The sequence below is a fragment of the Cervus canadensis genome, chromosome 7 (genome assembly GCF_019320065.1).
Source record: "Cervus canadensis isolate Bull #8, Minnesota chromosome 7, ASM1932006v1, whole genome shotgun sequence".
Classification (NCBI taxonomy): Eukaryota; Metazoa; Chordata; class Mammalia; order Artiodactyla; family Cervidae; genus Cervus; species Cervus canadensis.
In genome coordinates this window covers 44,076,983-44,093,165 of record NC_057392.1, presented here as the reverse complement: position 1 = coordinate 44,093,165, position 16,183 = coordinate 44,076,983, and the positions used below count along the sequence as shown (strand labels likewise).

Below are 16,183 nucleotides of genomic sequence, written 5' to 3'. Positions count from 1 at the left end.
GACTAAACAACAACAAATAGCTGCTTTACAATGCTGTATTATTTTCTTGCTGTACAGCAAAGTTAATCAGCCATACATATACATATATCCACACTTTCATAGATTTCCTTCCCATTTAACTCACCACAGAGCACTGAGGAGAATTCCCTGTGCTCATTATCTATTTTATACATAGTGGTGGTTTAGTGGCTAAGTCGTGTCCAACCCTGGCAACCCCATGGACTGTATGTAGCTTGCCAGGCTCCTCTGTCCACAGGATTATCCCGGCAAGAATACTAGAGTGGGCTGCCATTTCCTATTCCAGATTTTATATCTAGCAGTGTACATATGTCAGTCCCAATCACCCAGTTCTTCCCTCTCTCTCTTTCTCCCACCCCTTGGTGGCCATACATTTGTTCTCTATGTCAGTGTCTTTATTTCTGTTTTGCAAATAGGTTCATCTCTACCATTCTTCTAAATCCACATATAAAGTGTTAGTTGCTGCTCCTCTGTCCATGGAGTTCTCCAGTCAATAATATTGGAGTGGGTTGCCATTTCCTTCTCCAGGAGATCTTCCCAATGCAGGGATCGAACTCAGGTCTCCTGCACTGCAGGCAGATTCTTCATCATCTGAACCACCAGAAAAGCCGCATTATTATACAACATCTTTTTCTGACATACTTCACCTGTTATGATAATCTTTAGGTCCATCCACATCTCTGCAAACGGCATTATTCCATTCCTTTTTATGGCCAAGTAAACACACAAGTATTCTACTGTGTATATGTACAGTAGAAAGAATAAAGAAGCTATTCTTTATCCATTTCTCTGTCAATGGACATTTGCATTGCCCGCTGTGCTGAAATCAACACTGGAGTACATGCATCCTTTAGAAATATGGTTTTCTCCAGATATATGCCTAGCAATGGGACTGCTGGGTCATATGATAGCTCTATTTTTACTCTTTTAAGAAACCTCCATACTATTCTCCAAGGTGGCTGTACCACTTTACACTCCCATCAACAGTGTAGGAGGGTTCCCATTTTCAGCATTTATTGTTTGTAGAATTTTTGATGATGACCATGCTGACTGGTGTGAGGTGATACCTCATTGTAGTTTTGATTTGCATTTCTCTAATAATAATGTTGAGCATCTTTCTATGTATCTGTTGGCCATCTATATGTCTTCTTTGAAGAAATGTCTATTTAGGTCTTCCACACTTTTTTTGATTGGGTTGTTAATTTTCTTTCTATATTGATCTGCATGAGGTGTTTGTATATTTTGGAGATTAATCCCTGCTGTTGCTTCATTGGCAAATATTTTCTCCCATGTGATGGTTGTCTTTTTGTTTTGTGGTTTCCTTTGCTGTGCAAAGCTTTTAAATTTAATTAGGTTCCATTTGTTCATTTTTGTCTTTTTTTCCATCACTCTAGGCAGTAGATCAAAAAATATCTTGCTGTGATTTATGTCAGAGAATGTTCTGTCTACATTTTCCTCTAAGAGTTTTATGGTGTCCAGCATTTAGGTCTTTAATCCATTTTGAGTTGTGTGTGTGTGTGTGTGTGTGTGTGTGTGTGTGTGTGATATTAGGGAATGTTCTAATTTCATTCTTTTACATGCAGTTGTTCAGTTTTACTAGCACCATTTATTGAAGAGACTGTCTTTTCTCCATTGTATATTCTTGCCTCCTTTTTCATACATTAGATGGCCAAAGGGGCATGGGTTTACCTCTGGCCTTTCTATCCTGTTACACTGATCTGTATTTCTGTTTTTGTGCCTGTACCATATTGTTTTGATTATTGCAAATTTGTAGTATAGTCGGAAGTCAGGGAGCCTGATTCCTCCAGCTCCATTCTTCTTTCTCAAGATGCTTTTGCTATTCAGTCTTTTTTGTTTCCATGCAAATTATAAAATTTTTTCTTTTAATTCTTTGAAAAATGCTCTTGAATAGGGATTGCATTAAATCTATAAACCGCTTTTGGGTAGTATAACATTTTGACAATATTGATTCTTCCAATCCAAGAACACAGTGTATCTTTCCATCTATTTTTGTTATCTTGGATTTCTATCATCAGTATCTTACAGTTTTCTGAGTACAGGTCTTTTACTTTCTTAGATCAGTTTATTCCTAGGTATTTTATTTATTCTTTTTGATGCAATGGTAAATGGAATTATTTCCTTAATCTCTCTTTCTGATCTTTCATTGTTAGTGTATAGGAAAGCAAGATATTTCTGTGTATTAATTCTGTATCCTGCAACTTTACCAAATGCATTGATGAGCTCTAGTAGTTTTCTGGTAGCATCTTCAGGATTTTCCACGTTTGGAAAACTCAGCAGTGGCCACAGGACTGGAAAAGGTCAGTTTTCATTCCAATTCCAAAGAAAGGCAATGCCAAGAATATCCAAATTACCATACAATTGCACTTCTTTCACAGGCCAGGAAGATTATGCTGAAAATCCTTCAAGCCAGGCTTCAGCAGTACATGAACGATGAACTTCCAGATGTGCAAACTGGATTTAGAAAAGACAGAGGAACCAGAAATCAAATTGCCAACATCCACTGGATCATAGAAAAAGTAAGGGAATTCCAAAAAACATCCACTTGATCCACTAAAGGCTTTGACTGTGTGGATCACAACAAACTGTGGAATATTTTTAATGAGAATGGGAATACCAGACCACATTACCTGCCTCCTGAGAAAGCTGTATGCAGGACAAGAAGCAACAGTTAAAAACAGATATGGGACAACAGACTGTTTCCAAATTGGGAAAGGAATACATCAAGGCTGTATATTCTCACCCTGCTTATTTAACTTATATGCAGAGTACATCATGCAAAATCCCAGGCTGGATGAATCACAAGCTGGAATCAAAACTGCTCGGAGAAATTTCAATAACCTCAGATATGCAGATGATATCACTTAAATGGCAGAAAGCAAAGAGGAACTAAACAGCCTCTTGATGAAAGTGAAAGAGGAGAGTGAAAAAGCTGGCTTAAAACTCAACATTTAAAAACTAAGATCATGGCATCCAATTCTATCACTTTGGCAAATAGATGGGGAAAATGTGGAAACAGTGTCATTTTTCATTTTCTTGGGCTCCAAAATCAATGCAGATGGTGACTGCAGCCAAGAAATTAAAAGACGCTTGCTGTCTTGTTCTTGATCTTAGAGGAAATGCTTTCAGCCTTTCACTATTGAGTATGATGCTAGCTGTACATCTGTCATCAGTTCAGTTGCTCAGTTGGGTCTGACTCTTTGCGACTCTATGGACCACAGCACGCCAGGCCTCCCTGTCCATCAACAACTCTTGGAGTTTACTCAAACTCATGTCCATTGAGTCGGTGATGCCATCCAACCATCTCATCCTCTGTTGTCCCCTTCTCCTCCCGCCTTCATATCTTTCCCAGCATCAGGGTCTTTTCAAATTAGTTCTTCACATCAGGTGGCCAAAGTATTGGAGTTTCAGCTTCAGCCTCAGTCCTTGCAATGAATATTCAGGACTGATTTCCTTTAGGATGGACTGGTTGGATCTCCCTGCAGTCCAAGGGACTCTCAGGAGTCTTCTCCAACACCACAGTTCAAAAGCATCAATTCTTCGGCGCTCAGCTTTCTTTATAGTCCAGCTCTCACATCCATACATGACCACTGGAAAAACCATAGCCTTGACTAGATGGACCTTTGTTGGCAAAGTAACGTCTCTGCTTTTTAATATGCTGTCTAGGTTGCTCATAACTTTTCTCCCAAGGAGTAAACGTCTTTTAATTGCATGGCTGCAATCACCATCTGGGGTTATTTTGGAGCCCCCAAAAATAGTGGAAACACTGTTTCCACTGTTTCACCATCTATTTGTCATGAAGTGATGGGACTGGATGCCATGATCTTAGCCTTCTGAATGTTGAGCTTTAAGCCAACTTTTTCACTCTCCTCTTTCACTTTCATTGAGAGGCTTTTTAGTTCCTCTTTGCTTTCTGCCATAAGGGTGGTATCATCTGCATATCTGAGGTTATTGATATTTCTCCTGGCAATCTTGATTCCAGCTTGTGCTTCATCCAGCCCAAGTGTTTCTCATGATGTACTCTGCATATAAGTTAAATAAGCAGGGTGACAATATGCATCCTTGACATATTTCTTTCCCTATTTGGAACCACTCTGCTGTTCATGTCCAGTTCTAACTGTTTCTTCTTGACCTGCATACAGATTTCTCAGGAGGCAGGTCAGGTGGTCTGGTACTCCCATCTCTTTAAGAATTTTCCAGTTTGTTGTGATCTACACAGTCAAAGGCTTTGGCATAGCCAATAAAGCAGAAATAGATGTTTTTCTGGAACTCTCTTGCTTTTTCAATGATCCAACAGATGTTGGCAATTTGATCTCTGGTTCCTCTGCCTTTTCTAAAACCAGCTCGAACATCTGGAAGTTCATGGTTCATGTACTGTTGAAGCCTGGCTTGGAGAATTTTGAGCATTACTTTACTAGCATGTGAGATGAGTGCAATTGTGTAGTAGTTTGAACATTCTTTGGCATTGCCTTTCTTTTTGGGATTGGAATGAAAACTGACTTTTTCCAGTCCTGTGGCCACTGCTGAGTTTTCCAAATTTGCTGGCATACTGAGTGCAGCACTTTCATAGCATCATCTTTTAGGATTCGAAAGAGCTCAACTTGGAATTCTATCATCTCCACTAGCTTTGTTTGTAGTGATGCTTCCTAAGGCCCACTTGACTTTGCATTCCAGGATGTCTGGCTCTAGGTGAGTGATCAAACCACTGATTATCTGGTTCTTGAAGACCTTTTTCACATAGTTCTGTGTATTCTTGCCACCTCTTCATAATATCTTCTGCTTCTGTTAGGTCCATACCATTTCTGTCTTTTATTGTGCCCATCTTTGCATGAATGAATGAAGAGATGGAGCCAAAGCAAAAACAACACCCAGTTGTGGATGTGACTGGTGATAGAAGCAAAGACCGATACTGTAAAGAGCAATATTGCATAGGAACCTGGAATGTTAGGTCCATGAATCAAGGCAAATTGGAAGTGGTCAAACAAGAGATGGCAAGAGTGAACGTCGACATTTTAAGAATCAGTTAACTAAAATGGACTGGCATGGGGGAATTTAACTCAGATAACCATTTTATCTACTACTGTAGGCAAGAATCGGAGAAGGCAATAGCACCCCACTCCAGTACTCTTGCCTGGAAAATCCCATGGACAGAGAAGCCTGGTAGGCTGCAGTCCATGGGGTCGCACAGAATCAGACACGAGTGAAGTGACTTAGCAGCAGCATCAGTGGGCAAGAATCCCTTAGAAGAAATGAAGTAGCCATCATAGTCAACAAAAGAGCCTGAAATGCAGTACTTGGATGCAATCTCAAAAACAAGAGAATGATCTCTGTTCGTTTCCAAGGCAAAGCATTCAATATCACGGTAATCCAAGTCTATGCCCTGACCAGTAATGCTGAAAAAGCTGAAGTTGAACAGTTCTATGAAGACCTACAAGACCTTCTAGAACTAACACCCAAAAAAGATGTCCTTTTCATTATAGGGGACTAGAATGCAAAAGTAGGAAGTCAAGAAACACCTGGAGTAACAGGCAAATTTGGCCTTGAAGTACAGAATGCAGCAGGGCAAAGGCTAATAGAGTTTTGCCAAGAGACTGCACTGGTCATAGCAAATACCCTCTTCCAACAACACAAGAGGTTTGTCATATATGGCTTTTATTATGTTGAGGCAGGTTCTCTCTAAGCCTACTTTCTGGAGAGCTTTCATCACAAATGGTTGTTGAACTTTGTCAAAAGCTTTTTCCACATCTACTGAGACTATGTATATATAGCTTTATACTATTGCTTTTAACTGACTTAGAAAAGAAGAAAATACATTTTATTGCCTAATTACCTTTACAATTGCTCTTTGCTTTTTTTTCTTTCAGTATGGATTCAAATTATTGTCTGGGTCTTGCTTTCAAATATGAAGAATTTCCATTAGTATTTCTTTAAGGTGAGTCCACCAGCAACAAATTCTCTCATCTTCTGCTTATCTGCAAATATCTTTATTTCACCTTCATTTTTGAAAAACAGCCTTGCTATATGTAGGATTCTTGGTTGAGTTTTTTTTTCCCTTTGAGTTTTTTGAGCATATTATCCCATTACCTTCTTGTCCCCACTGTCTGTGTTGAGAAGGCAGTTGTTAATTTTGTTGTGGTTAACCTTGCAAATGACAAGTTGTTTTTCTCTTGCTGTTTTAAAGAGTTTTCTTTGTCTTTCAGCATTTTTAATGATTCATCTATTTGTGAATCTCTTGCATGTATCCTATTTGAAATTCCTTGAGCTTCCTGGAGAAGTAGATTGACATATTTGAATAAGTAGAAACTTTTCAGCTCTTATTTCTTCAATGCTTCTTCTGCTCTCCCCCCTCCTTTCCTTCTGGTTCTCCCATCATGCATATGTTAGTGTGCTTAATAGGGACCCACATTTTTCGAAGTTCTGTTCATTTTTCTTCACTTTTCTCTCTGTTCTTTGGATTACATAATCTCTATTGATCTTTTTTCTGCCTGTTCAAATCTACTGTTGAGCCCAACTAGCAAGTTTTTTATTTCAGCTGTATTTGTCAATTCCAGAATTTCCATTTGGTTCCTTTACTTTAAAATTTCTTTTATTAATACTATCTATTTGATGTGACATCACTATCATATTCTTTAATCATGGCTTCCTTTGGTTTTTTGAAAAAAAATTATAATGGCTACTTTGAAGTCTTTGTCTGTTAAATCTGACATCAGATCATTCTCACAGGCAGTTTCTATTGCCTGCCTTCCCTACCATACCCCGTCCTCAGTGAATGAATTATACTTTCCTTTTCTTTTGAATGTCTTGTAATTGTTTTTATTGGAAACTAGGAATTTTAGAAACTATATTTTAACAACTCTGGGTACTGATCCACCTCCTCTCCCCCAGGGATTGTTAATACTATTTGTTTACTTGTTTTCTGACTAGCTGGATTATTTTAGTAAAATCTGCTTCCTCTCTCTCCCATAATTTGTATTAATCAAACCAAACATGAAATGTTGTGTTCGGCCTTGAATGCCACATCTGAAGAATACTAACAAACATAAGCATATAAAGAGGAAGCTTCCAGGATGAGGAGGGTTTCAAAATACAATAGACAAAAAGGGTAAGGAAATTGGGGATATTTTACATGAAGTCAATCAGACTAACAGGATAAAAAGGACACAAAGCTGCTGATTTCACTGTTTTGGTACAGCTGAAGCCAGGGAGGGAGAGATCACAGAACTTAGACAAATGTAGGCATTAGAGGGAACAGATTTTAGCTCAAAAATACAAGAAAGAATTTTTAAAATAAGCAATTCAACAGTGGCATATACTACCTTATAAAATAACAAGAGTTTTACTTTTAAGCAGAACTTTTCAACATGTCACAACTGTTGAGAATGGCACTCCTTGTTTGACAGGGACCTCTGAGTAGATGATCATATTTTCCATGACAGTCAAGAACCCTGACCTCAAATGTCATTTTTACACAATGCAAAGCACTTTACATGCCTATAGGTATACATTGCAAATAAACTATTATTCTTTTCAAGAAAAATGTGTACAAAGAAACCTTCTTAAATGTTTTTCTAGCGAAGAGTTCCTTTGAGATTGCTGTTTAAAAGTATTTTTCTGATCAATCACATATCTGAGAGATAACTATATAAAACATTGGGAGAAATGATTAATTACTTTGAGCGTCTACATTCTCTCATGTACTTGCTTTAAAATTTTAGAATAAATTAATTCATTTTTTTAAGAGTCCCTCAGTTCTTAGAAAACACTTTTTTAATGAAGTAATTGAGATCCAGAACTCACCAGAAGAAATCTTACCAGCACCTTTATAGTCAACAGAAAATGCAGATGTGACTCCATTGGCTGACCCCAGCTCACCCATGGAAATTTGATAAGGGGGCCTCAGTTTGATTTCCATCTGCATGTCAGACAGATTTATCTTTGTTGAAAGAGACCTGGGATTATTATATCGCTGCTTGGTCCTCTGAATGAAGTTATCTATGTAAAATAAAAAATAAATTTCCTTGCAGTCATTTGTTAATTAAATCATTTGAAAGTGTGATGTTTACAGACAGTAAATTTGGTGATAAACAGTTTGTTATCCTAAATGTTCAACCTGTCATGGAATGCCCTAATATTATTTGTGTTTAATGGTTAATATATCATGGCATCATCAGTTTTTTTCACTAGAAATTATACTCTAGAAACTAGTAATTATAAAGAAACTAAGGATTTAATATTACATGATTGTGAGAATATGTCTACAATTATATCCACTTCAAGGAATTACTCTGAACTTCTTAAAAAAAAAAAACTGAAAACAGCTCCCTTTAAATTTGAACCAAAGCCTTAATTTGTACAGGGATTCAGATCTCATAAAATACTATCTGTAAGTATTACCAGTTGTAATTACATTAAAATATATACTGTAAATTGCATGTTCATATAAATGTTTTCTTATTTATTGCTTATACCATTAGAACATATGCTTTAAAGAACAAATTTAATGAAATGAATAAAAGACATTTCCTAAATTTCTCCTAATTTTATTTCCACTATTTGCACCCTGAATTTACCCTTTTCCCCCTTCTGCATCAGGAGTCAAGCAAACTAATGTCCACAGGCCAAATCTAGCCTGTTGGTTCTATTTGTGAATAAAATGTTGCTAGAATATAAATATACTCATTCATTTCTGCATTGCCTATGGCTGTTTTCAAGCTATAATGGCAAGGGCTGAGACAGTGAGAAAATAATCCTTAAAGCCTAAAATTGTACTATCTGGTCCTTTCCAATAAATGTTTGCCAACTTTTGTTCTACATTAAGCAGCCTAAAAATACTATCACATAAACACAAAGCTCTGGATCTCTAGCTTATAAATTTCTCACTGAGAAATTATCCTCTGGGATTAATTCTTTGAGCCAATAATCACGATCCTCTACAGAGTTCAAACAGAACCTTTTCTAATAGGCATCCAAGTGAAGAAGTTGCCATAATTTATAGACTGTCAAACTATTCTGTCAAAAGCAAGTTAGTAGAATTTTCTGAGTTTTCTCTCTGTCCCTTAGTATTAGATGAAAAATCATTTATGACTGAATAGAGACAGGATAATGAAAAGGGGAAAAAAAAAATTCAGGCCCTTACCAAATTCAATGAAACAGTACGGTCTGACAGCAGTATTTGTCTTCATCATGTTATAAGTAGTAATGAACTCCTTCTGAAGCTCATCCAGGAAAGAGAAGGCCAGAACATTTGGGTAATTTTCAGTGCACAACATCATGTAGCTCACTCCCATAGAGCTAATAAAACTACAGTGTAAAAAACATTGGATTTAAAATTTCAAATTAAATCAAGGTAATTCATTACTTCACAAGACTGGCTCTATACACCATACACTGCTGCTACAGAGGCATTGATGATATTAACACTTATTAAATATTTTAGCAAAAAATTAAAGTAATTGAAATATAATACTAGTTTCAGTTGCGGTTTAAAAACAATAGACAAAAAAGTGGAATATATTCACTTTTCTGTACAGCAGAAACTAACACAACATTGTAAATCAACCATACTCAAATTAGATTCATTTTAAAAAAGCGGAGAGGGACATATACTGTGATTCGAACACCTCAGTTACTTATCATTTGGGATAGAAAGCAGAAAGACTATGCAAATAGATAAGGGTCATAGATAGCTTAACATTTCAATCCTTCAACCTAGAGGAATTTAACACCGAACCAAGAACTTCTTAGAGGTTCTGATGAAAGTTATAGACACTCTTTGCAGAACAACACAGAATCTGGCAGACAGTTTCAAGATGATTACTGACCTCCTAAAGTTATCCACTGACTCCAAAATCAAATCCTCTACTTCACAAAATGAATTACGTATCATTGGAGGAAAAAGAGAATTTATGAGTTCGTAACAACAAATAAAAGGGAAGAAAGGAAAACTCTCATTCACAGCAGAATGCTGAATACCACCTGGTAAATGTGGAGATAGTGGTAGAACTGGAAAACTTAGCACTTTGCAGCCTACACAGTAAAGATTGAATCCATTTATAAACAGTGGATGCTAAATCTAGGTAGGTACTTTGGTAAGGAGCAGGAAATTGTGCATGGCTTTAAAATGTCTTCTCATGGATTGCTTATTGGCTGCAGGGGAGTTCTACTGTATTTATCAAACAGTAGAAACTAGACACCATCTTAACCAAGTACTCTAATATCACTAAAGAGGGACAGATGGCCTTCCCATGCCTCCAGATGTGATCCTCAGTAAGACCTATCAGTTCTGGCTGAGAACGCATAATCTGAATCTAATCATGAAGGAACACCAGAATAATCAACATTCTATTTTCTTTAAAAGGGAGTGGGGCAGGGAGCTGTATTCTTCAGCAACCTCAATGTTTAAAAAAAAAAAAAAAGAAAGAAAGGCAGGCTTTGGAAATGTTTCTGATCACAGGAGGTTAAAGAGACACAACTAAATGCAATATCTAACACTAGTCTGGATCCTGTGTTAGAAAAGGGGAAAAATTCCATAGAGGACATTCCTCGGTCAATTGACAAAAACAGAAAACAGCCAGTACAATAGTTTAGGTAAAAGTATGGTATCAATATTAAATATACTAGACCTGATAACTGTACTATAATTAAGTATAGAAATATCTCTAACCTTAGAAAATACACTTTGAAGTAGTTAGGAATAAAAGGGTATGGTATTTTTGTTTCTCTCAAATGGTTTGGACAAAAGTAAATCAGATAGATAGATAAAACAATAAAGTAAATGGGGTAAAATGTTAACAAAATGTGACTCTGGGTTCAAGTATTATTTGTAATTTTCATATTTGTACAACTTTTCTGAAAGTTTGAAATTATTTCTACATAAGTTAAAATTTAAAAACAAAAATGTTTAATAAATTAACTATCTTCCATAGGAAAAAAAATTTCTAAAACAAAGTATACATTGCCCTATAACATGCATAGTATGGGACACAAATTGACGGTTTTTAATGAGTCATTAAACGTTCTTGCATGGTACTGTCAACACAGTTCTGGTCTAGATCAAGGGAAGCAAACAGAGTGTACAGGCTGTAACCGCCAATCCCATGCCAGACACTGCTAATCTGTCACAGCAATTTTTACTACCGAACCCTGATCCATATCAGAGTCCCTCTCTCCCCCTTTTTCTCTATTATAGAAGCAGAATTTATTTATTGATAAATTTAATATCATTGATATTAAATTTAACTTTTAAAATATTCACATGACTCAAATTTTAAAAGAATGAAAAATGAAAGGAAATATATACTTGAAGTGTCTTATCCCCACCACTGCTCTCAGATACTCAGTTCTCTGTCCCTCAAGCAACTCATGTTACTATTAATTTCATATGCATCCTTCCAGTGAGAGTTATGCATATGAAAACAAATATACATCTATCTTTTTTAAAAGACCACCCAATGCAGCCAAATGATGTGAAGTTGGTACCTGTTAATCATCTATTATTAATGGTGTGGGATACACTACTAGGGAAACTGCTGTTCTTGTGCTTCTGAAATAACCTGAAATTCCTTTCTGAAGTTCCACTTAACACACAGCCATTTGATGCAATGTTTTTCAAGTTGCAAGTTGTGACCCCTCCCCAGTAGATCATAAAATTAATGAATTACACACAGCATTTTCTTAAAAACTGAAATAGAATATTACAGAAAATGCTGGAATGCAAATTGTTTCATAAAACTTTGGTTTATCCTATTTGTATGCTAAGTAACAGTCACAGAGTAAAATGTATCTCTTCTTATGGATCACAGTCAAAAAAGTTTAGCCATAATGTACTGTACTTTTCTACAAAATTGTCAAGAAATTTGTCAATTTTTCAACTGTTATTAATTGAAAAATCAAAGTATGATTTCCCCAAATACTTTTCCCTGTCCAAAAAAATCTTCACTGTCACTATCAAAATTCTTCAACATGTCATTAGCATTCAGATATATCTCACAATAACTTGAATTGCGATAGAACACAATTGGTGATTGGCTTCTAAACACTTGGAACTTTCAAGTAGCTACTGAGGCATTATTTCACTATCCTTCAATAATATGATGAAAACTTCCACACTCCAGTTTTTGTGCTATAACAGGGTTTTACTGTACTTCCATATTAATAACAGAGTGAACCATAGACACCTACATGTGTTTATCTCAAATGGTTTCTCTTGCTTGCATTCAATTTACCTGGCAAATTATTTGTGAAATAAAAAAAGTCCTGTTTTTAAGATGGTATATTAACATTTTCAAGTCTTTATTACCAAGTCTTTATTTTATTATAAATGCTAAATAGTCTCCAAAAATGCTATATTCTATAGTATTCTGACTTTTCATAGTGAATTTACCCTTACAATGCTGTCTTTTTTTTGAAATGCAAAGCTGGTTTTCCAAAATTACATACAACTCTGTTATCAAAGGTTCTACTTTATTATCAAAGGTTCTACTTTTTCATATCACTGGGACAAACTGAAAGACTACTACCATCGCACTGAGGACAACCTGCAATGAAATAGTCTAAAGTCACTAGAGGCAAGCAAGTTTGTGCAAGCTTTAGCCTGTCCATCAAGTTCATTTGGCTCACTTGTTACAGACAATTTGGCTGTTGTTCTTTTGCCTTGATGAGGAGGAAGAAGAGAAGTAGTAGTAACAGTAATAGTAACAGGTACAGTTTACTGATCACCTGGTATGAACCAGGCCCTTTGCTAAGCATTTTACATATTTTATCTTATTTCATTCCTACTTTATGTAAATAAAGCACCTGTTATCTATCTTCATGTAATTAACCCAGTTTATACTTACATATTTGTATGTTTGTTTCATGTCTTTCTCACTAATATTTATGCTCCATGATAGCAGAGATGATTCTTTACGGTTCACCACTGTATTCTTAATACGTAGAATACTATGTCCAGTACACAATAAGTGCTCAATAAATTTGTAAATAAGTGCATAGACGGCATCATTCATTTATTCATTTATACCTAACTGGTTTAGATACTATGCACAGACAATTGCACAGCTCAGTGGCATCTACACCAAGAAGCTCAATAAACACCTGACTAATGACAGAAGGGAGTAGAACTTCACATACTCTTCCAGGTCATTGTTCCCAGAAGGCTTGAGTTCAAGTCACTAAATTTTCAACATTCCCCTATTCAAAAGACAGGGCTGGTCTCAGAGATCATGTAGAATTACTCACCTGTGCACTGAGTACCTCCAGGTGGTTATAAAGGTCTAACAAGTTTGTCAGCTTTCCTCTTATCACAGTCATTACTAATCCTCACAACAACAGAAAGTCCTCTTTTCTCCACCTTGAGTACAATTCTTAAATTGCTACTATTTTCTTCCTACTTCACTCTAATTTCCTTTTCCTTTTTTATTTCCTTCCACTTCTGGACTTTGGGATCCATGGGATTTGATCTCTATAGCTACTGCCTTTCATCTGACCCAGGAATTTATCTAACCTCATTACATCTTTGATTCCTCTCCATGGCACATATACTAGAAATTCTTTAGGGAATTTCAAGAGTCAAGAGTGTCTGGGACAGGTAAGGCTGGCTGAAGTTCAAACTACAGATAAGGAGACTTTACCACTTTCAGTGACTTTGTTTAAAAGCTAATTTTAACATGTATCCAAGCAGGCCACACCTCAAGTGATTCCTAAAGTCCAACAAAATGAATAAGTGGTTTTAGACATTAAACTTTTCCTAGTACCTAATTTTATTTATGAAATGTCAAAAAAATTGTTTTAGACATCACCAATTAAACATCAACATTATTAGGATTTGGCTTGTTGTACCAAACTAAAATGATTAAGTGAAGACTATGATCTTTCTCACAGCAAATAATAAAGTACCCAGTACATATCCAGCATTCTACTCTACAGGCTTTAATGTCAAAGACCAAATCCCTGCCCACCAGGCACCTGTAGTTAGGTACTGGGAATATACTTAAAATGATATACAAAACAAGATTAAAGAAACAAAACTGAACCTTTTAGCATGCTAAATGAAAAAGTATAAAAATAGTTATAAATTGAAATAGTAATAATATTTGTATTACATATAGTTTTCAGCCACAGGACTGGAGAAGGTCAGTTTTCATTCCAACCCTAAAGAAAGGCAATGCCAAAGAATGTTCAAACTACTGCACAATTGCACTCATCTTACATGCTAGCAAAGTAATGGTCAAAATTTTCCAAGCCAGGCTTCAACAGTACATGAACCATGAACTTTTAGATGTTAAATGTGGATTTAGAAAAGGCAAAGGAACCAGAGATCAAATTGCCAACATCTGTTGGATCACAGAAAAAGCAAAAGAATTCGAGAAAAACATCTACTTCTGCTTTATTGACTACACTAAAGCCTTTGACTGTGTGGACCACAACAAACTGTGGAAAATTCTTAAAGAGATGGGAATACCAGACCACCTGACCTGCCTCTTGAGAAATCTGCATGTAGGTCAGGAAGCAACAGCTAGAACTGGACATGGAACAACGGACTGGTTCCAAATCGGGAAGGGCGTACATCAAGGCTGTATATTGTCACCTTGCTTATTTAACTTACATGCAGAGTACATCATGCGAAATACCAGGCTGGATGAAGCACAAGCTGGAATCAAGATTGCCAGGAGAAATATCAATAACCTCAGATATGCAGATGACACCACCCTTATGGCAGAAAGCAAAGAAGAACTAAAGAGCCTCTTGATGAAAGTGGAAGAGGAGAGTGAAAAGAGGAGAGCTGGCTTAAAATTCAACATTTAAAAAACTATGATCATGGCACCTGGTCCAATTACTTCATGGCAAATAGATGGGGAAACAGTGAAAACAGTGACATATTTTATTTTCTTGGGTCCAAAACCACTGCAGATGGTGACTGCAGCCATGAAATTAAAAGACAATGGCTCCTTGGAAGAAAAGCTATGACCAACCTAGACAGCATATCAAAAAGCAGAGACATTACTTTGCCAACAAAGGTTTGTCTAGTCAAAACTATGGTTTTTCGAGTAGTCATGTATGGATGTAAGAGTTGGACCATAAAGAAAGCTGAGTGTTGAAGAATTGATGCTTTTGAACTGTGGTGTTGGAGAAGACTCTTGAGAGTCCCTTGGACTGCAAGGAGATCCAACCAGTCCATCCTAAAGGAAATCAGTTCTGAATATTCATTGGAAGGACTGATGCTGAGGCTGAAACTCCAATAATTTGGCTATCTGATACAAAGAACTGACTCATCTGAAAAGACCCTGACACTGGGAAAGATTGAAGGTAGGAGGAGAAGGGGACAACAGAGGATGAGTTGGCTGGATGGCATCACCAACTTGATGGACATGAGTCTGAGAAAGCTCCAGGAGTTGATGATGGACAGGGAAGCCTGGAGCGCTGCTGGCCATGGGGGTCACAAAGAGTCATACACGACTGAGTGACCAAACTGAACTGAACTGATAGTTTTCATTCTGCAGTTGTACCATTGCACACAGAAAATCTGCTCATCCTTTGTAGCCATGTTTACCAAGTAAATAGCTTTCCTGGGTGAAGAAAAGTTCTCCAGTTGGACATGAAATCTCTAATCTACATTTAAAACTCCTAAGAAAAAAAACCTTCCACACTGCATTCCATTTCCTAAAATAATGATTTTAAAGTTTTAAACAAAAATGGTTTGATGTTATGAAATTGAGTATACCTTATGAATTTGTTATCACCAAATATATATGATAAGAAACAAAGTGAAAACAAGACTTTACTACCAAAGGGACAGTACACTGACAGTACGATGACAAGAACCAGAAAGAGAACTAAGTAATAATGAGCATCTGCCATGCTCCACATTCTACCAGGAATTTCATATTTTCTCACTTATTCCTCTCTTACATAGCCAACCTTTAATTATCCGCCAATGGTGAAGAGCTAAATCATAAATACACTATCCCATAAATAAAAGACCCATTTTCATTACTTAAACTTCATTATGTAAGAAAATATGTATTAATATGTAATATATCAGGTGATAGCAACTTATAACAGTAAGCTAAAGAAGAATTGGGCTTTCCTGGTGGCTCAGTGGTAAAGAATCCGCCTGACAATGCAGGAGACACAGTTCAATCCCTGGGTC

The 16,183-nt window shown here is 36.5% G+C and overlaps 1 protein-coding gene across 2 annotated transcripts in view; it reads right to left on the bottom strand.

Annotated features, from left to right (window-relative positions):
* SEC22A (SEC22 homolog A, vesicle trafficking protein) overlaps nucleotides 1-16,183 on the bottom strand; it is a 78,836-nt gene that overhangs the window by 43,841 nt on the left and 18,812 nt on the right. For both annotated transcript variants that reach the window (XM_043473155.1, XM_043473154.1), the window contains 2 exons: nucleotides 9,173-9,336; nucleotides 7,834-8,028 (listed from right to left, as the gene is read on the bottom strand). In XM_043473155.1, the coding sequence (XP_043329090.1) occupies nucleotides 7,834-8,028; nucleotides 9,173-9,336 (359 nt within the window). The remainder of the gene's footprint in view (nucleotides 1-7,833; nucleotides 8,029-9,172; nucleotides 9,337-16,183) is intronic.